This window comes from Salmo trutta, chromosome 13 (assembly GCF_901001165.1).
Source record: "Salmo trutta chromosome 13, fSalTru1.1, whole genome shotgun sequence".
NCBI lineage: Eukaryota > Metazoa > Chordata > Actinopteri > Salmoniformes > Salmonidae > Salmo > Salmo trutta.
In genome coordinates, this window is record NC_042969.1 from 52,895,055 (window position 1) to 52,920,186 (window position 25,132).

The window sequence follows — 25,132 nt, forward strand, 5'->3', positions numbered from 1 at the left end:
GTTGTGTAATAATCTTAGGGATCATTATCACAGGCATGCAGATTTTTCAAAAATTCAGGAATGTAGACAGGGAGACAGTGAGACAGTTAGTCAATATTTGGAAAGATTGAGGGACGTGTTTAATACAAATAGTGGACTGATCCAACCTGGCCCTGGGAGAGGAGGAGATGGGCCATATCACCAACAGCTAAAAATAGCTTTCTTGAGTGGTATGAGACCTGAAATTTGCCAAGCAATAAAAAAGGCTCTGGTTGGGTGGGGAACAGCTACATTGGCCAAAGTAAAGAGGTATGCGATTCACCATGAACAGAATGAAAGGGAGAAGAAAAGTAAGAGAGACCTGAAAGGAGCAGAATACCTAATAGATACTCTTGGGGAAGTTATAGGTCAGAATAAGGGAGGCTTTAAGGGAAGTGGACTAGACAGAGAAGATCAAAAATGGACATGGTCTGATAATAGGAAATGTTATAATTGCGATTAAACAGGACATTTTGCGAGGGAGTGTAAGGGGCCGTGTTCAAGATGTAATAAAAAGGGACATATCTCACGGGACTGTAAGGCACCTCCGAGAGAAGGAAGGCAAGAACAGAAAGAAGGAGAGCATCTGATAGTAACTCTCAAGATAATTGTAGATAAACATAAAGGAGGCTTCAAGGAAAAGAAAAGTATGAAAGAACAGACAGGAGCGAAATATTTGATCGCCACTCTTGGGGAAATTGCAGGAAAGATTTTAAAGAGAAAGGGGGAAACAGGGAGAGTAGAAAATGGATAGAACCAGATGATAGAAAGTGTTTCAATTGCAATAAGACAGGACATTTCGCCCGGGAGTGTAAGGCACCCTATAAACATTGTGACCGAGTAGGAAAAAAAATTGCAACTCTAAACATTAGCATTGGTGGTTCAGAGGTAGAATCTTTACCTGCCATGCGGGAGGCCCAGGTTCGTTTCCCAGCCTATGCACCAGTGGATTAAAATTTGAGTTACTAACTATCATTCAATTATTGGTATGTTTTGCCTGGAAAGATAAGGTTGTTATAGTGTTTGTTTAAGATATAAACCGAACATTTTGATAGCTTGTTTAGTTTAAATTGAAAGACGAATGCATTCAAAATAATAGCGAGGCGAATTCGATAAAGTACGTTGACTGTTGTCTAAATAGCCTGCTGAGAGGACATATAGAGAATGGGAGTTGTATTTAAATAACTGAATCAAGGAAGAGACAGTTACCTAAATTTAATGAATTATAATGAACATATGTTTTAAGCTTACGATAGAGGTAAGGTAGAATGTTGTTTGAGTAGAGGTTATATTTTTGTCAACTGGAAAGAATAGGTGAGCTAGTTGCGCTCGCTGGGATATATATTGGCTGTAAAGCGATTCAGGTCTGGATAGTTGAATCGTAAAAGTTGTGTGATAGTTTCTGGTTAATGATTCTTGGTTTGATTGTTTAGTTAACACCAGTGAATTTAGACAGGAAGTTAATGAATTCTAACATTATAAATCTGTTTCCACTACATGGAACAATGTTAGGTCAGTGAAGTGAATTGCAGGTTGAGTTAATTTTATTTTACAGGGACAGTGCACATTAATCACAGTAGTGTGTGTCTAATGGCAGGGTATTCCTATCAAACACTTTGAGAGCCTGTTTGAAGACAGACTGAAGGGGTTTTAAGGTTGTAAAGCAAGCTTGGGCTAAACTAGTCAAGGAGTAGGTTAAGTAGGGAAATTTCATAGATTTGAAGTAAAATATTGTAGTAGGGATGTAAACTGAGTGAAGTTGTAGATTAGGTAAAAGAAAAACATTGGATAGGTGTCAAACCAAGAGGGTCATAAAGGGGGAGGGGAGGTGAAAGCCTTGAAGAATGTGGCCAGTTTTTATGGTTCTTTGTGGTGAGTGGAAAAGTACTGGTTGTTGGAAAGGGGAGTGGTCTAAAGATAAGAAAGTGTTTGTATTATAAAAGGACTGAGTCTTGATTTTTGACTTTAGAACGTTCTCTGAATAAACTGTACAGACCTTTTGCAGAAAGCTGAGTCCTTGCCTAATTATTCTTAACCCAGTGTCTTACAAACCTTGGGGATTAGTCAAGGGTTATTGATTGTTAATTTTTATCATTGGGATTCGAAAATTCCCTTAACAGATATAAGAGCCCATTGGGCTTTGGGTAGCAATAGCTTTGAGAGAAACAGCAGCAGGCCCCATTTATAAAACGTTCTACACTGCAGGGACAAGCACTAGATCCAATGATTACAATCCCCCCCCCCCTTTAAGCATCTTCAATTCTGCACTTCCAAAATTAGGTTAGACACCCACAGACACCGGTAGTTCTCACACCCAGTCTTCTCACCTGCATCAGATCCGTGTAATTAACACCTCTATTTATATTACATTTTCTCACATTTTAGTCATTTAGCAGATGATCTTTCCAGAACATTTTCATACTTTATCTGTACAGTCATACATTTTCTGATACTCTTCATGGCAGCCCTTTAATATGTCACTTCCTGCTGGTTTCACTTCCTGGTTTCAGAGATATGGGAGAGAAGCAGGACAAATGACCTTCAAACATGAGGCACGCTGGGAGGGGACAGGCCTGGCAACCACTGCAAGCGCGGGCACATGTCCGTCCACTTGGCAAAGTTGCACCTTCCAACAGCTGCCAGGCATGTGACGTCGGAGAGAAAATCCACCACGTAAAAATGTAAATCACCTGACAGTTACAGGGTAAGAGGGTAACCTGCATCAAAAGGCTGGGGCGTTCAGTAACACCAGAGATTCTCCCTGCTCTAAAGACCTATACTTTAGCTACTCAAAACCTTGGAGACAGTCCTAGACCCTTTCATACAGTTGAAGTCAGAAGTTTACATACACTTAGGTGGGAGTCATTAAAACTTGTTTTCAACCACTCCACACATTTCTTCTTAACAAACTATAGTTTTGGCAAGTCGGTTAGGACATCTACTTTGTGCATGACACAAGTAATTTTTCAAGCAATTGTTTACAGACAGATTATTTCACTTATTATTTCACTGTATCACAATTCCAGTGGGTCAGAAGTTTACATACACTAAGTTGACTGTGCCTTTAAACAGCTTGGAAAATTCCAGAAAATGATGTCATGGCTTTAGAAGCTTCTGATAGGCTAATTGACATCATTTCAGTCAATTGGAGGTGTACCTGTGGATGCATTTCAAGGCCTACCTTCACACTCAGTGCCTCTTAGCTTGACATCATAGGAAAATCAAAAGAAATCAGCCAAGACCTCAGAAAAAAATTGTAGACCACCATAAGTCTGGTTCATCCTTGGGAGCAATTTCCAAATGCCTGAAGGTATCACGTTCATCTGTACAAACAATAGTACGCAAGCATAAACACCATGGGACCACACAGCCGTCATACTGCTCAGGAAGGAGACGCGTTCTGTCACCTAGAGATGAACATACTTTGGTGCGAAAAGTGCAAATCAATCCCAGAACTACAGCAAAGTACCTTGTGAAGATGCTGGAGGAAGCAGGCGCAAAAGTATCTATATCCACAGTAAAACGAGCCCTATATCGACATAATCTGAAAGGTCGCTCAGCAAGGAAGAAGCCACTGCTCCAAAACCGCCATAAAAAAAGCCAGACTGCTATTTGCAACTGCACATGGGGACAAAGATCATACTTTTGTAGAAATGTCCTCTGGTCTGATGAAGGAAAAATAGAACTGTTTGGCCATAATGACCATCGTTATGTTTGGAGGAAAAAGGGGGAGGCTTGCAAGCCGAAGAACACCATCCCAACCGTGAAACACGGGGGTGGCAGCATCATGTTGTGGGGGTGCTTTGCTGCAGGAGGGACTGGTGCACTTAACAAAATAGATGGATATATTTTAGCAACATCTCAAGACATCGGTCAGGAAGTTAAAGCTTGGTCGCAAATGGGTCTTCCAAATGGACAATGACCCCAAGCATACTTCCAAACATGTGGTAAAATGACTTAAGGACAACAAAGTCAAGGTATTGGAGTGGCCATCACAAAGCCCTGACCTCAATCCTATGGAAAATGTATGGGCAGAACTGAAAAAGCGTGTGTGAGCAAGGAGGCCTACAAACCTGACTCAGTTACACCAGCTCTGTCAGGAGGAATGGGCCAACATTCACCCAACTTATTGTGGGAAGCTTGTGGAAGGCTACCCAAAACGTTTGCCCGAAGTTAAACAATTTAAAGGCAATGCTACCAAATACTAATTGAGTGTATGTAAACCTCTGACCCACTGGGAATGTGATGAAAGAAATAAAAGCTGAAATAAATAATTCTCTCTACTATTATTCTGACATTTCACATTCTTAAAATAAAGTGGTGTTCCTAACTGACCTAAAACAGGGAATTTTTACTAGGATTAAATGTCAAGAATTGTGAAAAACTGAGTTTAAATGTATTTGGCTAAGGTGTATGTAAACTTCCGACTTCAACTGTATTTAACCGATTTGCTTTGGGTAAATTGTTCGATAGAGAACACAGCTCTTAAAAATCCAGGAGGGGGAAAATAATGTTTCTTAGGACCACCCTAACTCAAACCAATATGGTTCTAACACTAGTGCCGACCAACAGATTTATCACAGCTACAGCCTGCTAGGGCTGTCCCCTCAGGAAATTCTTGGATAGTCTTATCTATACATTGGCTCTATGATATAGTCTTGAACTCACATAAGAACACCAACTTTCCCTTTACAGAGGGCTATGTTCGCCTACGGCGATCTCAGAGTGTTGCCGTTACTGAGAGAAATCTATAGGCAGGTCAGAGTGTACCAACACAGATGAGAAAATATATGAGACAGAATACCGGCGAAAACAGCCAGTATTACAAACTATTCTGATTTCATAGAAAAATGTAAGCTGTTTATGTACAATAGATCGTTTTCATCCATGAAAAAATCATGAATGCCAAATGCGAAACCTCTCCACTGTTATTCAATATTATTGTATAGCCTACAGTATTAATATAAGTCATGCAGTGTAGATTTAAATATTCAGAACAAAGGCTACTCCGATATTAATTTCTCAATCTGAGAACAAAACCATGGTCATTATCCTGAATCGTTGGTCTGAGTTTGAAATTGTCAAGTAAAGATAGTGTATATTCATGAACCACTATGGTTCAAAACATGAATGGATTCCGACCTAGATTCATCTCTAATATAATATTAGATTTTTAATTAGATTTTTCAGATATCAGGCATTTCCAACCCCCAGACTCTCTCACACACAGAGCAGGTCACCAGTTGGCATGGCTTCAAATGAGACACACACACACACACACACACACACACACACACACACACACACACACACAGTGCAGCTGTGTTACGGTGCATTTAGGGTGCCTGTCGCTCCGCGTTTCATTTGTTTTCCCACCAACGCTATGACGGAGCCCCGGGGGAGCACACTGTGTTTCTGTTTGGGTACACAGCATCGCTGGGAGACGTGGCTAATCATACTGTACCTAGAAATACTTTACTGTAAGAGGAGCTATATACAGATAACATGCTTCCAATTATTCTACTGAGATCATAGGCATGCCAATGGGTGTGCCTCCAAGCGATCGTTCCCTTGTACAGCAGCTGCAGTAAGCACCTTCCAATAACACTCCAGTATCGATCTATGCAGATGACCTGAATTTTAATCCAAAATGGATCGTACCACTTAGACTCAGCCTCGATGACGTCACTGCATTACAGCGGAGGCTGCTGAGGGGCTTATAATAACGGCTGGAATGGAGTCAATGGAATGACATCAAACACAATGATGTGGTTTCCATGTGGTTGATACCATTCCATTGACTTCCTTCCAGCCATTATTATGAGCCGTCCTCCCCTCAGCAGCCTCCACTGCTACATTACACTTCTGGATATACTTAGGCCTAATGGCAACCATGTTCCCAAATCCATTTGCACAGTGTACAAATGCACAGTGTACGAACAGTCGGTGAAAACGTTCGCTTTTCCACGTCATGTGCCTCTAGTGCAGCCCTGTCCCGATTAGGGGGAATAGGATTGACATCACAGGGTATAATGAGCCACGTCCGAGCCAGTGGGTGTACTTGTACTACATGCCTAAAGCAATTATCCCACTGATGTTACAGTTTGTATCAGTCTGATGGGGCGGGCAGGGCCCACAGATATGATGTGGTGATGTGACCAGTGGAGATTTCAGGCAAAACTGTTCATGCTCATAGGCACATCAGGGCATCTCTGGGTTCATCAGAGCTCTTAGAGACTATTCCCTGACATTCAACCATCAACTCTCTGTGATTGTCCGTTAATTCAACTAATGGTGAACCAAATGGCAATTCTCGTCAAGTTTATGCTCGTTTGCTGTGTCACTCTCGAAACAGGCTTAGAAATAATCGTTTAAGCAAAATAAATCATTTAAGAGCATATCAAATCATTACGAACCACAAATATTGCAGATAATATTGTTATTTGATTATATACAGTATAAACGCTGGTCTGATCACATTGTAACTAGGAACTTTGTACTTTTTCATCCTACAAACAAAACAAATGACATAGCAACAATTAGTTGACACTAACTTGCCCCCCCCCCATTCCCAACCAGCACACACCCAAAACTCTGCCACCACCAACAGAGCAGCCAGCTCAGTCTCCCCTTCCCCATTCCTGAGCATCAGCCCATGGTAGATACCCACCCCCACCTCTGTGTAGAGCCACAGCAGTACTGTACTCTAATCTACTCACCCTCTCGATCTTCTCCAGCCACTCTTTGTTCTGGACCAGCTCGGCCATGAAGGCCTGGTGCTTCAGCCACTTCTTGTGCAGCTTCTGCGTCTCATCGCGGGACGTGTCACGAGCCATGAGCATCTTCTCTGCCACCCAGTCTCCAAGCTGAGGGACAAGGGAGCTGTCAGTACAGGATGGTCATGCCACTCAATGCATTTGTACTGTCATCTAGGTGGACAATATAGGCTACTAACAGATGCATGCAGAGTAGCATAGATGCCCACATACATAGAGACACACACACACACACATGCAGGCACGTGTCTGTACACACGCACACACACAATACCTGTACAAGCACACACAGAGATGTATTCAGGCTGAACATATGACCATAGTCATGTGAAAAACTAAAAGATCAATGCAAACAATGGGTCAAAAATAAACACACAGAGAAAGAATAGAAAAGCAATCATCCAAACACATGAACACAGAGACATACACAAGGTCAAGCACATGCATGTTAAACACATACAGCAGACACATGTATGCAGACACGTGTGTAGTACCACACAAGCATACACATGGTAACAGGAATTCCTTCACATGTACACAGAACACGCAAAAGCACACTACACAAGCACATAATCCATTGGCACATTTTGGTACAAAAGCAAGCTGACCATTACATTCAAGACCAAACATACAAAATAACTTGAAAATATCCCTGCCCATTCAACATCATCAGTACAAGCAATATAAAAATAACAATATCTCTCTATCTCCTGCCTGCCTCCCACATATTTCCACCCCCATCTTCTGGACTAGGCTCTCCCGTCCTTGACTGCTACTCCCCTGACATCTAACGGGAAATCTGTTTAATTTACCGGCAGGCAGCGTTTAACAGGAACGGCCCCTAGGGTTGTGACGGGTGGGCGTACGTATCCACATCCTCGACCTGCCCGTCCAGGTAGGAATAAAGCACAAATCCTCCACAGTCAGAGAGGGAGATGCTGGAGGAATCAAAACAATCAAGCAGCAAAGTAAAGCTGCTCCTAAAAAAAAAAACGGAGATAGGATGATGCAGAGGCTACACTAGCCTCTCTGCTGCTGCGTTGCCGTGTTGCCGTGGCACGTTGCCGTGTTGCCGTGGCTGGCATGTTTAATCCAGAGAAAGGGATAAAGACGAGGAGGAGGCGGACCAGCGACGAGAGCGAGAGAATGAGAAATGGAGAAATGAAAAATCTCCCCAAAACAATAAAATGGCAGGCTCCAGAAGCAGGTTTGCCCCTCCCCATGAACCCTCTCCTCTCCTCCTCATTCAGCCCCCACCTACAGCGAGCAGGCTGGTGGAGGACGGGCTGGGATTCGGAAGCATCAGCGATGGCCTGGAGGCTCAGTGGTTGTGGTTAGTGATGCTGTGAGGAGAGGGAGGGAGGGATGGGATATGGGAGGAGGGGGCTGGCGTTTGATAGTGTCGAGGAGGGAGGATGGTGGAGAGATTCTGCTCCTCTGGCTCCAAATAAATCCAGACATGCTCATCGCTCTTCAGAGCACCTCACGACTCCTCTATCACATTCGTATTGTCTTTCTTCTCCACCCCCAATCCCAACCCCTTTTCCCTTTGCCTGCCTGCCTCTCTCTCTCTCTCTTGGTTTGTCCCTCTGCTGCAGTCCTTGCCTCTTCCAGCTGCACAGGGCTGTATTCCGGGCTGTAACAAGCCCCAGTTTCCCCGACCCTGCTGCTGCTGCAGTGGCTGAGCACAGTGAGGTGATAGCGAGGTGATAGAAAGCTTGCACTGGATCGAGCCAGCGAGCGAGAGCCAGCGAGCGAGAGCCAGCGAGCGAGAGCCAGCGAGCGAGAGCCAGAGAGGGAGAGCCAGAGAGGGAGAGCCAGAGAGGGAGAGCCAGCAAGGGAGAGAGGAGGGGCGAAAGGAAGGGAGGGGGAGTGGGTGACCAGCATAGAGAGAGTGAGAAAGATCGAGAGAGAGAGAGAGAGAGAGAGAGAAAGAGAGAGAAAGAGAGAGAGAGATCCTACACTGCTGTGAGGCATCACCAGGGGGGGGGGATAAGGGGGGGGGGGGTAAGGGGACAGAGAATTACATGGGGGGGGGGGGGGGGGGGGTAAGGGGACAGAGAAAGATGGAGGTATGGATGATATATTTGTGGTTTGATAGATTTACTGCTCTGCTTTCATGTAAAGGGTCCATGGCATATTCCTCTCCAACGCCCCCCGACTTTTCTCCTCAACCTCTCACCCCTGGGTGCTGCCCTCCTGACCAGAGGAGCTCAGTGAGGATCACAGGCAGAAAGCCCCTCTGAGACTCCAAATGAATTGGGCCCATGTGCAGACTGGAAGGCAGCAGCTTAAGGAAATATAGGAATGGCGCTCATCAAATGGACTCCAGTGGTACCACTGCTATTAGAGATGATGAGCCTCTGCCTCCAGTCCACAGTCAGGTCAACGTGATGTCCCTACATGGGGGTCATCACCAGGGTGACCAGGCCTCCTCCTACTCCTACTCCTCCTCCTCATGGCTCCATCTTACCATCTCACTCAAAGAACAGGACAGATAGAGCTAAACAGGGCCATCTCATATCTATAGGGAAACTATTCCCTTTAAAGTGTATATTGCACTACGTTTTTGGGACACTACCAATAGACAAGTGAACTAGCAAAGTCTAGAATTCTGCTAGAATTGTGGTTCAGAATGGAGCATGGTAAAAACCAGCCGCTGGACGTGCATCAACCCTTTCTTCTCAAGCCAGTACAGCCGTATAGAAAGAGTGAAAGTTAAGAACACACTACTGACTTGGTTCTGCACGTTCTTACAAACTGTCGCAGTGTGTGTCCCTCTCATACAGTAGGCCACACACGGGCAGGGAAGCCTTCTCACACAGATACACTCCCTTTCCCCTGAACAAATGATGAAGAGAGGTGGTGGTGAATTATTCAATGCAGGGCAGGCAGAGAGAAAGTTGCAGAAACGGAATAAAGCTCTGGGTTAGGTAGGGTAGCTCTGGGGCACACTGTGAGACCCTTTCATTTAACATTTTTTATTAAACTAAGCAAGTCAGTTAAGAACAAATTCTTATTAACTACCCCGGCCAAACCCTAACCCGGACGACGCTGTGCGCCGCCCTATGGGATTCCAAATCACGGCCGCTTGCGATACAGCCTGGAATTGAACCAGGGTCTGTAGCGACGGTGCGCCACTCGGGAACCCCTGATACAGCTGATGCATCCAGGTTGGGCACTGGACACTGAATATGGCTGTCCTGACTCACAGACACACAGCACAGCTTAAACATGGCAGTCAAAGTCATGTCACAGCAAAGCATCATCTTCCTTTGCAACCAAATGACAACCGTATGACAAGTACCCACCGACTATCAACTAGGTCAGCCTCTCTCAAGGGGTTCGCCAGAAGTTGACTGTCCTGTCAGAAAGATCCAGCAACATCCAATCACGTCTAAGCTTCAGATGAGTCAAGTTTGTCTGTCACTCACATCCCCAAGTTAAGCATCTAACACAGCAGCCGGCTGGCTCAAATCCTTCAACTTACAATGAAAAAAATTTACCTTTTTGTCACCCCTGATATAAAGATTGAGGAAGGACAAGAACCCACCCCAGGTCTTTCCGATTTCATTCAATTTCAGCTAAGCAGAGTTTCAGTATTTCACTGAAGGATCCCGCAATATGATATTCACCTGGAGGTTTAAGTCTTACCCCTGTGGTCCCAGGCAGAGACATGAACAGTACAGTATAGCTCTGAACCCAAGCCCTTTTTTGAACCCCTACTACCTCCCATTGGTTATTCCATTGATATGCCAGTGTTGGTTATGACACTATTCGTGTTTTGTCCTACCTCGTGGCAGTCCTGTAGTAACCTCTGGAGCCCCCACTGGCCGTTGAGCCTCTCCAGCCACTGTTGGGCCAATTCCCGGTTCTGGTTTCCTCTGTGGAGGAGAGAAACATAAAGCCACTCATTCACACACTGCTCGATTCATTCACACACTGCATCAATCACTCTACTGGTATCTGCAACTGTAACTCTATGATGTAGATGGCTTTGGTGCAGCACACCGAGCAACAATGAACAACAGTCCATTGTAAAGACATGAGTCGGCCAACGGGCTCATCTAAATATCTCCCTAACATGTGGTCGCACCATGCTATTGTTGGGGTGGAGAATTGAATACGGGGTAACTAGGCCCCTCCTTGCCTCACCCATCAGTATGAATGTCATGCTCTGCTGTTAAAGAAAGTATCAACAAGGGGGGGGTTTCTTTTCGGTCGCTTATGTTTTGTCTCCTCTGTGTACCATTGTGTTTGTGAAGCCCACCTGCTACTAAGACTACTTCGTTATCACTATAGTTTAACTAACTCATATTTGAACAGCATTTTATATTTCAATATCCATAGTGCATTCATATAATGTACCAGTCAAAAGTTTGGACACACCCACTCATTCAAGGGTTTTTCTTTATTTTCACTATTTTCTACATTGTAGAATAATAGTGAAGACATCAAAACTATTAAACTATGAATCATGTAGTAACCAACAAAAAGTGTTTAACAAATCAAAATATGTTTTCTAATTTAGATTCTTCAAAGTAGACAACCTTTGCCTTGATGACAGCTTTGCATACTCTTGGCGTTCTCTCAACCAGCTTCATCAGGAATGCTTTCCCAAAAGTCTTGAAGGAGTTCTCGCATATGCTGGGCACTTGTTGGCTGCTTTTCCTTCACTCTGCAGTCCAACTCATCTCAATTGGGTTGAGGTCGGGTGATTGTGGAGGCCAGGTCATCCGATGCAACACTCCATCACTCTCCTTGGTCAAATAGCCCTTACACAACCTGGAGGTGTGTTTTGGGTCATTGTCCTGTTGAAATCAAATTATAGTCCCACTAAGCACAAACCAGATGGGATGGCGTATCGCTGCAGAATGCTGCGGTAGCCATGCTGGTTAAGTGTGCCTTGAATTCTAAATAAATCACTGACAGTGTCACTAGCAAAGCACCCCCACACCATCACAACACCTCCGCCGTGCCTCACAGTGGGAACCACATATGCGGAGATCATTCGTTCCACTGCGCTGCGTCTCACAACGACACGGCGGTTAGAACCAAAAATCTCAAATTTGGACTCATCAGACCAAAGGACAGATTTCCACCAGTCTAATGTCCATTGCTCGTGTATCTTGGCCCAAGCAAGTCTCTTCTTATTATTGGTGTCCTTTAGTACTGGTTTCTTTGCAGCAATTCAACCATGAAGGCCTGATTCACACAGTCTCCTCTGAACAGTTGATGTTGAGATGTGTCTGTTACTTGAACTCTGTGAAGCATTTATTTGGGCTGCAATCTGAGGTGCAGTTAACTCTAATGAATTTATTTGCAGCAGCAGAGGTAACTCTGGGTCTTCCTTTCCTGTGGTGGTCCTCATGAGAGCCAGTTTCATCACAGAGCTTGATGGTTTTTGCGACTACACTTAAAGAAACTTTAAAAGTTCTTGAAATGTTCTGTATTGACTGACCTTCATGTCTTAAAGTAATGATGGACTGTCATTTCTCTTTTCTTATTTGAGCTGTTCTTGCCATAATATGGACTTGGTAATTTACCAAATAGGGCTATCTTCTGTATACCACCCCTACCTTGTCACAACACAACTGATTGGCTCAAACGCATTAAGGAAAGAAATTCCACAAATTAACTTTTAACAAGGCACACCTGTTAATTGAAAGGAATTTCAGGTGACTTCCTCATGAAGCTGGTTGAGAGAACAGCAGAGCTGTCATCAAGGCAAAGGGTGGCTACTTTGAAGAATCTAAAATATAAAAAATATTTCAATTTTTTTAAACACTTTTTTGGTTACTACATACTACAGTTATGTCATAGTTTTGATGTCTTCATTATTATTCTACAATGTAGAAAATAGTCAAAAATAAGGAAAAACCCTGGAAAGAGAAGGTGAGTCCAAACTTTCAACTGGTACTGTATGGTATTGTGCCTCTGCTAAGTGACAAGTGATACATCTACCTTTACCTCATGCATTTCAGACTTTACCACAGCACCCTCCCCTGTATAAATAAGGACAGGTGAATATTCAGTCATGCTGCTATATGGGTCGGACTAAGCTCACATTTCAGTTTCATGCCTCCGTGCTCTTCTATGTACAGTCAAAGATGTTTAAGAAAGATTGTACATGGCTTTGACATACAATAGCATGGTCAGACAAGAACAATCCTACGTCGCCACCCACCTGTTAGCGAGGGTGTCTACACGTTCCTTGATGCGGTCCGAGTAGATGTTGCTCTGGCTAATGAGGCTCTCTCCGGCCTCGATGACAGCCTTGATGCGATGAAGGTTGAGCTCCATGGTGGTGGTAAAGTCCTTGTGTTTCTTGATGGCAGCCTCCACCGTCTCCACAGTGGTGGGGAGCTCAACATGGGCCAAGGCTGACTCCTGGGGGGGGACAGGGAGAATGGACAGAGTCAGAAACCCCACGTCAGTGAAGAGTTTATAAATGTACAAGAGAGTAGAGGGAATAGAAGTAAAACTGAGAGAGAAAATGGGAATATTACTGTAGTAAGCTCTTATGTAGTATGTGGGGGAAAACCTTGCTCATAGACATGGGTATCATCTCATGGCATTTTATCAATAACTACATTAGCATGTTTAGTACATGCAAAAGGTGCAGATTCTATTTTGCTGAATGACAAATAAACTGATCTCTAAGGACTATAATGAGGTCAGGTTTCAGTCATTATTGGCAAGGAACCCGACAATGTTTTCCTGATCAATGAATGGCATGAAAATAGCAACCCTCTCAGGCTCTGTTTCATACTACAAATCTCTGCCAAGATGTCTGAATTGTGAATGCTGAATTGTTGTGTTCAACACAATTGGTAAAACTAAATGCATGCTATTCAATCGATCACTGCCCGCACCTGCTCGCCCGTCCAGCATCACTACTCTGTACGGCTCTGACTTAGAATACGTGGACAACTAAAAATACCTGGGTGTCTGGTTAGACTGTAAACTCTCCTTCCAGACTCACATTAAGCATCTCCAATCCAAAATGAAATCTAGAATCGGCTTCCTATATCGCAACAAAGCATCCTTCCCTCATGCTGCCAAACATACCCTCGTAAAACTGACCATCCTACCGATCCTCGACTTCGGTGATGTCATCTATAAAATAGCCTCCAACACTCTACTCAACAAACTGGATGCAGTCTATCACAGTGCCATCTGTTTTGTCACCAAAGCCCCATACACTACCCACCATTGCGACCTGTACGCTCTCGTTGGTTGGCCCTCGCATCATACTCGTCGCCAAACCCACTGGCTACAGGTCATCTACAAGTCTCTGCTAGGTAAAGCCCCGCCTTATCTCAGCTCACTGGTCACCATAGCAGCACACACCTGTAGCACGCGCTCCAGCAGGTATATCTCACTGGTCACCCCCAAAGCCAACACCTCTTTGGCCACCTTTCCTTCCAGTTCTCTGCTGCCAATGACTGGAACGAACTGCAAAAATCACTGAAGCTGGAGACTCATATCTCCCTCCCCAGCTTTAAGCACCAGCTGTCAGAGCAGCTCACAGATCACTGCACCTGTACATAGCCCATCTGTAAACAGCCCATCTATCTACCTATCTCATCCCCATACTGTATTTATTTATTTATCTTGCTCCTTTGCACCCCAGTATCTCTACTTGCACATTCATCTTCTGCACATCTACCATTCCAGTGTTTAATTGCTATATTGTAATTACTTCGCCACCATGGCCTATTTATTGCCTTAACTTACCTCATTTGCACTCACTGTATATAGACTTTTTGTTTTCTTTTGTTCTACCGTATTATTGACTGTATGTTTTGTTTATTCCATGTGTAACTCTGTGTTGTTGTATGTGTCGAATTGCTACGCTTTATCTTGGCCAGGTCGCAGTTGCAAATGAGAACTTGTTCTCAACTAGCCTACCTGGTTAAATAAAGGTGAAATATTTTTTATTTTTTTTATTACATGTAAAGTAAAGCGATAGCGTAAGGACATTCCTACATGTACGGTACACAGGTTGAGATAAACATGGGCGAAAGACCAAAAACAAGTCCACGGCACCCTGTTTGACCATTTTTCAAAAAGAAATCCGTTGGCCTGTAGTTCTGTGCCTGTGGGGTCTAAAGGGAGAACTGGGTCTGTGGTAAAGGTCTGTTAGCAAACCAGAACAGACATGCTCTGACACACGGACAGAGGAGTCAGGGGAAATGCATGCCTTTTGACATTTCAACTGGAATCTTCTGCATGCAAAGACCCTGCAATGGAGTGCACTGTATAAAGTATGTATATAGTCCAGCATGCAGATCATAGCCTATAGATTATACTGTGCATAGTCGCACACATGACACAATAAAGGAAGAGATACTGTGCATGAATATAAATGCAAAACAATGTACCAAAAATGTTAAATTAACATTTACATTTTAACATGATCAATTGTACTGTATAAACACCCACATACAGACACTCAAGCCTGTGAACCCTTAATAGGCACAGTGAAGACCAAATTGCTAAAGCTTTCCCTCACAATAGTGTGCAAGAAGATAGTTAGTAGTTTTGCTGCAGGTCTGCAATGTTGCAGGTCTACGACTGGTCGTTGGTTGTGCTGTCATATCCAATAGCACATCTTGCTGTGATTTCCTGCTATAGAGCCACCTATGAATTCTACATCTAGGCAGGGATCACAGGCATACTGTATACTGTGCTGTGTGTAACTGTAAAAATATCCCTCTGATCATTTCAACAATGCCCTTTCCACACCCTTTTTGGTTCCAGTTAGAACTCTGTTGTGTTCCATGTAGAACCCTCTGTGTAAAGGGTTCTAAATGGAACTCAAAAGGGATCTACTTGAAACAAAAAATAATTATTCAAAGGGTTCTCCTATGGGGACAGCCGAAGAACTCATTTAGGTTCTAGATAGCACCTTGTTTTCTAAGATTGCATTCATGGGGTTTTCCCTGCCAGCATAACATCTATAGAACGCTGGCCACTCACTGTAATAGCACTGACCCTCACTGCAATAGCACTGACCCTCACTGCAATAGCACTGACCCTCACTGCAATAGCACTGACCCTCACTGTAATAGCACTGACCCTCAGTGTAATAGCACTGACCCTCAGTGCAATAGCACTGACCCTCACTGCAATAGCACTGACCCTCACTGCAATAGCACTGACCCTCACTGCAATAGCACTGACCCTCACTGCAATAGCACTGACCCTCACTGCAATAGCACTGACCCTCACTGTAATAGCACTGACCCTCACTGTAATAGCACTGACCCTCACTGTAATAGCACTGACCCTCACTGCAATAGCACTGACCCTCACTGCAATAGCACTGACCCTCACTGCAATAGCACTGACCCTCACTGCAATAGCACTGACCCTCACTGTAATAGCACTGACCCTCACTGTAATAGCACTGACCCTCACTGTAATAGCACTGACCCTCACTGTAATAGCACTGACCCTCACTGCAATAGCACTGACCCTCACTGCAATAGCACTGACCCTCACTGCAATAGCACTGCGCTTCCATAGCATCCATATCTAGTACAGTCAGAAGTCATATTGTTCCGTTTTAGCTATTCATGTTTAATATGAATTACTGACTAATAACACAGATTAGCTAAAGATGATTTGGGATGAATTGACTCTGTGTTTTCTCAGCACATAAGGCCTAACTACTAGATATTGCTGATAGATATATTGGTGTTGGGATGTCCAACAAGAGGTTAACTGACCTGGTTGTTGAGGAAGGCCTCGGCCTGCTTGACGTCCCTCAGGAAGAGGTGGAAGATGTGCGCCTGCACCAGCACCTCCCTCCGGCTCTCCCACATCTCCAGCAGCTTGTTCCAGCCCACATCCAGCTTCTGGAGCCATTGCTGCAGCGCCGCATATGGCAGCGGAGCCTCCTCGGTCTCCAGCAGCTCGTTGACCGCCTGCAGACGCTCATAGTCCTCCTCGTACCTCCCGATCTCCTCCTTCAGCGCCGCGTGGCGGTTGATCAGCCTCTCGGCCTCCTCCAGCGCGTTGGGCAGCTCGTCGCTAGCTGCCGCCGTCTGCGTCTGCACCAGCCACGTCAGGAAGGAGTCCAGGTCCTGGATGAACTGCTGCAGCCGCCCCGCCACCATCAGAGAGTCCTCGCAGCCCTGCAGCGTGCGCTTCAGCTCCTCCCACTCCACACTGATGCCCTCGAAGTGCTCCAGGACCTCCATGGCCTTGGCCGGGTGCGAGATGGCCAGCTCCTCTGCCTCCTGCTGCAGGTGAAGCAGCTTGGGCTCCAGCACAGCCAGGGCCCCCTCCATGGTGGAGAGTCGGCGCTGCAGGGCCAGCACCCCGCCCAGGTCACTGCCCACGTACTGAGTGGCGTCGATGGCCTTGCGCTTCTCCTGGATCTGGGACTTGATCTCAGCACACTCCAGCAGGTAGTTCTGGAGACGGAGGACAGAGTCCAGGTGATCCTTTTTCTGCTCCACCATCTCCACGATGCGGTTCCATCTAGAGGGGACAGACAGGGGGCACAGGGGTGGGGAGGTCAGACAGGGGCACAGGGGTGGGGAGGTCAGACAGGGGCACAGGGGTGGGGAGGTCAGACAGGGGCACATGGGTGGGGGGGGGGGGAAGACAAGTCCACAGGGGTGGGGGACGTAACAGACAGGGGCACAGTGGTGGGGAGTGGGCAGACAGGGGCCCATGGGTGGGGGTGGGGGGTTAATAGGAAGGGGCACAGTGGTGGGGAAGGGGGCTGGGTCAGTCTGCATCTGTTTTAAGCTTTTAATTCACATATAATTCAGTCAGTATACTAAAACATACACTAAGTATTAACTATTGTTACATTTATCACAATTCATGTTTGAAAAATATATAGACTATTAAAATCTATATTATTTTAATTTACCAACAGAGCCCAAGAGGAGGGAATCAATAGCGCAATTGATCGAATGCATTAATAAGGGACATTGGTTTCGTTTGTTAGTTGTCATTTGCATCTCAAAGGGTTTTGTCTTTGTCTTGACACAGTCTGTGTCTAGCTTGTTTCCACGCCAATTAATATGGTCCCTATGCAAAAGAACAGGCATGAATTATACTCATTCAGCGAAGCATATCCAACATGACGTAAAGCCAGAACCCCCAAGCCAGAGGCTTCAAAAGGTAGCAATATTATATAGGACCATTGACCAAATATGGTCAAAACATGAAGCAAACCTGAACAAGAGAGGACAAAGTCTACCGAAACTATGTCAGAGATGTACAATATCCATGAGTGCTATACTTAGTCATAACTAAAACCATAACAGTTTGAGACTGAGGGAGAATATAGTAAAGCCAAAGAGAACACATTTTGGGCATGTTGGTCTTGCACCCGGTGTGGTAGGCAGTCGACACAGATGGTCACCCTGAGATAGGCTCTGTATGCCAAGGTCAGGAGGAACTGGGCCACTGTAGCATTTCACCAAAACCATCATCCACTACCCTGGCCCTGGCCTTAGACCTGTCTGTGTCACCATGGTGTCACTACGGTCTCTGGTCCCCTTCCAGTTCTATCAGCAGGAAGCATGTGATCATCATGGCTTCTGTTGCTCCCGATCTGTACTCCCCCCCCCCCCCCCTTATTTGGCAGGAAATTAGCTAAGAATGAGGTAACTGAGACACTTTGAAAAAAAAATCATCAATGCACTACTCACCATGTGCTGTACATGGATTGGCAGATGTGTTTCTATGGCTGCGTTTACACAGGCATCCCAATTCTGATCTTGAATTTTTTTTTTACTAATTGGTCTTTTGACCAATCAGTTCAGCTATTTTCAGAATTGGGCTGCCTGTATAAACACAGCCTATGTAGTGTTTAGTTTTGTAATAAATTACCTGTGTTGATGAATCTCTATCCAACTAAACATAATTCCCATGTTATTTCGAAACGCAGATAAGTCACATTTTCATCACATATTGTCTTGTTGTGGAGTAGACCTGGGGTGCATTCATTGCTGCACACCATAGCAAACTGTAACAAAACATTCTTGTTGGTAAAGTTCAGGTTAGTCCTTCCCCGTTTTGACCTTTTGCTTCTGTTTCGTTCCAAGTGAATACACCCCAGAGTTGGTCAGTCAGAGAACAGTGGTGGGTTACCTGCTGTTGAGGTGGTCCTGACAGCCTCTGACCTCTGTAGAGCTGGGGTGGTCACTATCCAGGAGTTGCTGCACTATCTGGTTAACGTCCAGGATCCTTCCCATCAGGCTGTTCATCTCCTGGTCCAGGCTCTCAAACCTACAGAGAGTGTTACATGAGAGGAGGGAGAATGTGTGTTTTAAATGCAATAGAGCCATCAGCTAGTTATGACTGATTATGACATTGCTATGACAGTGTTATGTCGCCCTTATGAGGGGAGGGTTCAAGCAACGGATTCCCGAAAAACGCATGACTAACTTTAGAACTAAAAGCATGACTTAAATCTAACATTCTCCCTATGATCTCCACCCCAGACGGGAGCTGTACCTGTGGGCTATGACCTCCACATCCTCCAGCCTCTCTGGAACCTCCATCTTGTTGAGCCACTGCTCCTTCTCGTCGATCCACACCTCGCAGGCGTTGACCTCACTGAACATGAGGTAGACGGCCAGCGCATCGTGCAGCCACTGCTGTCTCAGGACGGCCACCTCGGCCACCTCGGCGTACAGCTGCTCCGCCTCGCCCATCCTCGACTGCACCTCGTCCAGCTCCCGGTAGTGCAGTGGCAACGCCACCATGTGTTTGCGCAGAGTTACCACGTGCATCCGGTGCTTGTCCACAGCCTCGCACACACCCCGGTGCTTCTTGAGCAGTGACTGGGTGGAGTACTCATCGTGGCCAAAGTCCTCGCTGGAAACCAGGCGGTAGGCGTCCTGCAGCCAGGCCAGCAGATCGTCCGTCTCTGTGCTGAACTGGAAGAAATTGAGTGCCTCCTGCAGGTGGCCCAGTCTCTGCGCCGCCTGGTCCTCCAGCCTCTTCCACTCCCCTTTCACCTCCATGATGCGCTCCTGGATGCCCCCTGTGCCAAAACTCTTCTCCATCAGGATCTGCTTGCCCTTCTTCATGGTCTGCTGGAGGAGGGAGCGGTGGGCCAGCAGCTCCCCAGCCAGGGTCTTGTGTTTCTGGAGCAGCCGCAGCACGCTGCTCAGGTCCTTGCCGCAGGTCTGGGTGACCAGGATGGAGCTCTTCTCGCGGATCCAGGCCTCAGACTCCTCCACCTCCTGGAAGAAGGCCCAGAGGTGCTGAGACTCCTCCAGCTCCGAGCGCCGCTTAGCCGCCAGCTGCTTGAGCTCCTCCAGGCAGGTGCTGACATGGTTGACCCGGTTGCAGATCACCTGGGGGTCACAGGGCTGGTAGCCTGGGAAGGAGAGAGAATAGGGGACAGGGGACAGGGGACAGCACTCAATATACATGTCTGTATTAGAGATGTATATGGGGGACTGTATCTAAACACTCAATGAACTTTGCATGTAAACAAAACCCTATTACTGATATAAAATGAGCATTACGTTTTCCAAAATAACTATGTAATATCCACAAAATTGAAATAACCTTCACTTTTGTATTGTAAATGGATCTTCAGAAAATATGTTGTGGAAAGTCATGCTTGCCCTCTTGTGGGTCTCTCTGGAAGTGCCATGGCCAACTTCACCACTCAACATACAGTAAACTATACTCCTACACACTCTTAATACAAAACATTCTTTTTTTTTAACTGTGCATTTTTCCAGGACCAAGGGAGACATAACAGCACAGTCAGTATTTCTAATCCTATTAAATCCAAATATTTCATCCCTCAAAATCACCAAGTTGTTATCAAAGCACATTCCACTTCTCACTAAAGCTGATCTGTGAACATAGCCATCTGATGTCTTACCTTCGATGGTGGTGAATATGAGAGCGGCTGAGTTAAGGGTCTGCACCCTATCTGCCTGCGCTGTGATGTCAGCTTCCTGGAGGCTGTGTTTCTGCAGCAGGTCGTCCACCTGCAGCAGATGCTTGCCGAAGTCTTTGGACAGGAGCTGGACCTGTGGTGAGAGGGACCTTGGTCACCTTCCTGACACTCAGCAGTGCTTCCACTGACCAGCCTGCCTGTACTAAAACTTAAAAGTCAATGTCTCAAGGATTTCTCACTGTTTTTTCATGTACTGTATCTCCACATTATAATTTCATGTGCACACAAATGTCAACCCACAGTCTATGCTGTTGAGTCGACACAATTTAGAGACAGTATAGTGTTCATATAACGTAAAATGCATGACAAAATACTTGTCTCACCTGCATGTCCTCCATCCAGTCGATCATATAGACCATGTCCTGGAAGGTCTTCTGCAGAGCCAGGTTCTTCTCCAACCGGGCCTTCCTCCCCACCACCAGCTCCTTCAGCAGGCTCCACTGGCCCAGGATGTTCTCCTTGCGGGCCGAGATGCGCCGGATGTCGTAGTAGCCCTCCGTCTCCATCTCCCCAGCCAGCTCCACCACCACCCCGATGCGCTCCTCGTACGACGAGATGTCCGCCTCAATGGCCTCGTGCTTCTTCATGGCGGCCTCCACCGCTGGCAGGTCATAGCCAAAGTTATCCTGGTGGGACGGGACATTCAGTCAGGCAGAGGATCACTTAACTACAGGCAGGTGATTGTGGAAGGGTTTACTCAGTCAGGGCAATGCAGTCATATGAAAAATCTTAATATACCATTTAAAAGTCATTCATGTTATACAATACTTTGCCATTGGTTCTTAAAACACATTCTAAAGACATTTCATTCTCAATCCACAGCTACATTATAAGACTATTGCTATAAGACTGTTAGGATATGGCCCCTTTCTGATATGTTAGAGACACTAGTCACTGTGGCCCTGTGGTCCCTACCTGAGACACGAGGCGCTGGTTCTCGTTGAGCCACGCCTGTCTCATGGTGGTTTTGTGGTCAAACCGCTGGGCCAGCAGCTCCAGCTTCTCCTGGCGAATCAGCTCCTGACGTAGGGCCACGCCTCTCTCATGCTCCGCCTTCTCCAGCCTCTCCCACGCCTAGCCAAATGAAAAACAGAGGAAAATGTACCCATAATGCTGCATGATAACAAACATAAAGAGGAGTAATTTGCACTGATTTGCTACATTTTAAAGAACCTGATACTGATAAAGAAGGATTTTATATTTGCCAAGACATGTCCAGCTATTGCATTATCTGTTCAGGCATTTGAGACACTCCTTATTCCCACTTATACCAGTATTCATTACCTTATTGATATCAGAGATGAGTTTCCCTTCATGAGGCACGTATGGTTTCTGGTTGTTAGCTCTGAGCTTGCTTTGGATAGTAAAGAGGAGCACCTCCAGGTTCCCCTTCTCCTGGAACCTAGCACAAGACAGAAAGTATGTTTCACAAATATCCTGATATACAGTACTTTGCTCAAGGTGGGATCCGTTTGAAATGTAAAATCGCAGGTGTCATATCCTAGATCCTGTACCTTAAAATAACCATCTGCTCAAAAATGGATAATTATTATTACGTTACTAGGGTTGTGACGGTCATGGAATTTTGGATGACGGTTATTGGTCAGCCAAATGACCGCGGTCACTGTTATAATCGTTTGAATAGCAAAAACGTTCTCCTTTCCTCCTGTCCTGACTGTGTGCTGCTGCAGGGAGGGGCCGTTCCCTAGGCAACCAAAGACTTGTTTGCTACAACACTTTGCTTGTTTCAGCAAGGAGCACCAAAGTTACATCACGTTGTAAAGAGTCCACGTTACCGTGGAAACAGACACAACTGCACGAATGCCCGGCCGCCCCGTCTTCGGTCAGCTGTTCGTTCCACACCAAAAAAACGGTTATGACGGTTATTTCCTTTTCATGACGGTCTTCATCCATAATCGTCGGTTACACAATCATACAGTCATTGTGCCAGCCCTGTAAGTTACCCTACTCATCAATATATTCTCTGTGACACTGCCTGCAGGCTTGATCTTCACCGCAAAGGCATTCATTATTACATGTGGCCTAGCTCCACACACTGTATAATTGTAACCTAATTCTAAATAATAAGTGTCATCACTGAGCAGATTTCAGAGTCATATGATGACCACCTCTGGCCATCGAGGGCTGCCAGGGCAACTAGGCTGGGTGAGAAGCCAGGTAAGGCCTCAGAGTTACTAGTCACCAGAGGAGATGTCTATCCTCTAGCCACAGAGAGAAAGGGTCTGGTGACACATTGGGGTGTCACATCACTTAGATCCAGTCCCTTTTGGTCAAATAGGGCATGAGTCACATGGCACGGCTAACTGGGTGCTTAATTACGCCAGACATGCCAACTTGGGGCCTCATGATGGGCCTCATGCTAGTACTACTGTGCCCACACCTATCAAGGTGTAGGTTTTAGTTGAATACTGCAACAGTTATGGTATATACCACACATCAAATGGGAATCAGACAAATCAAAAGCATTTGTCTGGGGGCATTCTCTGAGAAAATAACATCAAACTATAAGCTATAAGAACTATAAAATGATGAAACTATTGATTCAAGCTAAATCCTGTCCTAAAACTAAAGCAATCAAAATTATTTAGTGATAATTTGTATAAAATAAAAGTTTAAAACCCTCTGGTGTATGAATAGGACCACTATAGATTGAAAAAGAATTGATGCAATATAATTAATGCTTTTATGTTTCATTGCACAGCGTTGACTTACTTGATGGGCTTCTCGATGGTGCAGTAGGTGGTGAAGGCTTGAAGCTGTTGCTGGACACCCGTTAAGGAGTTGGCAAACTTCTGGTTGCTGATGATGCCTATGGTCTTCTCGATCCACTCCAGGAGCTCTGAGGCCAGAGCCTCATATCGATCGATCATCTTCTGACCATCAATGGCATTGTCCAACACCTGTATAACACGTAAACATTTAGCATTGATGGATATTACATAGGAGTGACTTAATTCATAACTTTTGTTTATTAGCATTTGATAATGGATTGAATCGTTATCGGTTTGTTTTCACCTACACAACTATACTCATGTGTGCAAAACATACAGTATGATATACACTACCGTTCAAAGGTTTGGGGTCACTTAGAAATGTCCTTGTTTTTGAAAGAAAACCACATTTTTTTGTCCTTCAAAATAACATCAAATTGATCAGAAATGCAGTGTAGACATTCTTAATGTTGTAAATGGCTATTGTAGCTGGAAACAGCTGATTTTTTATGGAATATCTACATAGGCGTACAGAGGTCCATTATCAGCAACCATCACTCCTGTGTTCCAACGGCACGTTGTGTTAGCTAATCCAAGTTTATCATTTTAAAAGGCTGTTGTCCTGATTAAAGAAGCAATAAAACCTTCTTTTGACTAGTTGAGTATCTGGAGCATCAGCATTTGTGGGTCCGATTACAGGCTCAAAATGGCCAGAAACAAATAACTTTCTTCTGAAACTCGTCAGTCTATTCTTGTTCTGAGAAATGAAGGCTATTCCATGCGAAAAATTACCAAGAAACTGAAGATCTCGTACAACGCTGTGTACTACTCCCTTCACAGAACAGCGTAAACTGGCCCTAACCAGAATAGAAAGAGGAGTGGGAGGCCCCGGTGCACAACTGAGCAAGAGGACAAGCACATTAGAGTGTCTAGTTTGTGAAAGTGTGTCAGCATTCTCCTACCTTTCCCACTCTCTTGCCCTCTACTCGAAGGGCTTTCATCTTGGAGAAGTAATGGTAGTAGGACACAACATAGGTTATTATCGACTTCTCATCTGGGTTCTCCGTATTCACGTCTGCAGAGTCACACAGGAAGGACAACAATCCACAAACACTTACAGCACACATATACAATATAACATAATCACACCTTGACATGAAATCCTTTCAGTAGTGTAAAATATAAACTATGGTCACTGTCGTTGAAAGTCTGTGAAGGTTTGCAAGTTTGAGATATATGTTACCAAATGTCCATGAACTGTTGAGGAGGTTGTCTAGTCGCTATTTCAATTCTCTGTGCGGTCTTACCTTCAGGGTCCAGGAGTTTGGTGAGCCCCAGGTTCTGCTCAGCAATGTTGAAGGCTTGCTGGAGGTTGTGTGTGGCATTTGACCGGATCAGCTTATGGAATTCAATCAAATCAGGCCTGTAGTAATGCAACGTAGGTCATTTAGTTCACTTTCTATATGGTCACATAAATACATGTTTTAAAACGTAAAGACTTGATTGTTTAGCCAATGCTGACCTGTGTCGGTGAATGAGAGCGTTGAAGGCGAGACCATCTCTCCAGCAGGTGGTGAAGTTCTGGATGTGGACCTCAGAGTACCTGTGGGACAGTTGACACAGAACACACTCACAACTATTGGTCCAAC

General features: G+C 45.2%; 1 protein-coding gene across 8 annotated transcripts in view; it reads right to left on the reverse strand.

The window, feature by feature from the left end:
* The window catches only part of LOC115205993 (spectrin beta chain, non-erythrocytic 4), a 68,235-nt gene that overhangs the window by 26,939 nt on the left and 16,164 nt on the right, over positions 1-25,132 (reverse strand). For 7 of the 8 annotated variants that reach the window (XM_029772488.1, XM_029772485.1, XM_029772484.1 and 4 more), the window contains exons 6-19: positions 25,006-25,086; positions 24,791-24,906; positions 24,446-24,558; positions 23,485-23,672; positions 22,036-22,153; positions 21,667-21,825; positions 21,075-21,377; positions 20,674-20,824; positions 19,284-20,154; positions 18,918-19,055; positions 16,532-17,288; positions 12,982-13,184; positions 10,588-10,678; positions 6,738-6,884 (exon numbers count right to left, since the gene is read on the reverse strand). In XM_029772488.1, coding sequence (XP_029628348.1) covers positions 6,738-6,884; positions 10,588-10,678; positions 12,982-13,184; positions 16,532-17,288; positions 18,918-19,055; positions 19,284-20,154; positions 20,674-20,824; positions 21,075-21,377; positions 21,667-21,825; positions 22,036-22,153; positions 23,485-23,672; positions 24,446-24,558; positions 24,791-24,906; positions 25,006-25,086 — 3,436 coding nt within the window. Of the gene's footprint in view, positions 1-6,737; positions 6,885-7,606; positions 8,313-10,587; positions 10,679-12,981; positions 13,185-16,531; positions 17,289-18,917; positions 19,056-19,283; positions 20,155-20,673; positions 20,825-21,074; positions 21,378-21,666; positions 21,826-22,035; positions 22,154-23,484; positions 23,673-24,445; positions 24,559-24,790; positions 24,907-25,005; positions 25,087-25,132 lie in introns of those variants that run through there. The other variant, XM_029772487.1, reaches the window with a different exon arrangement.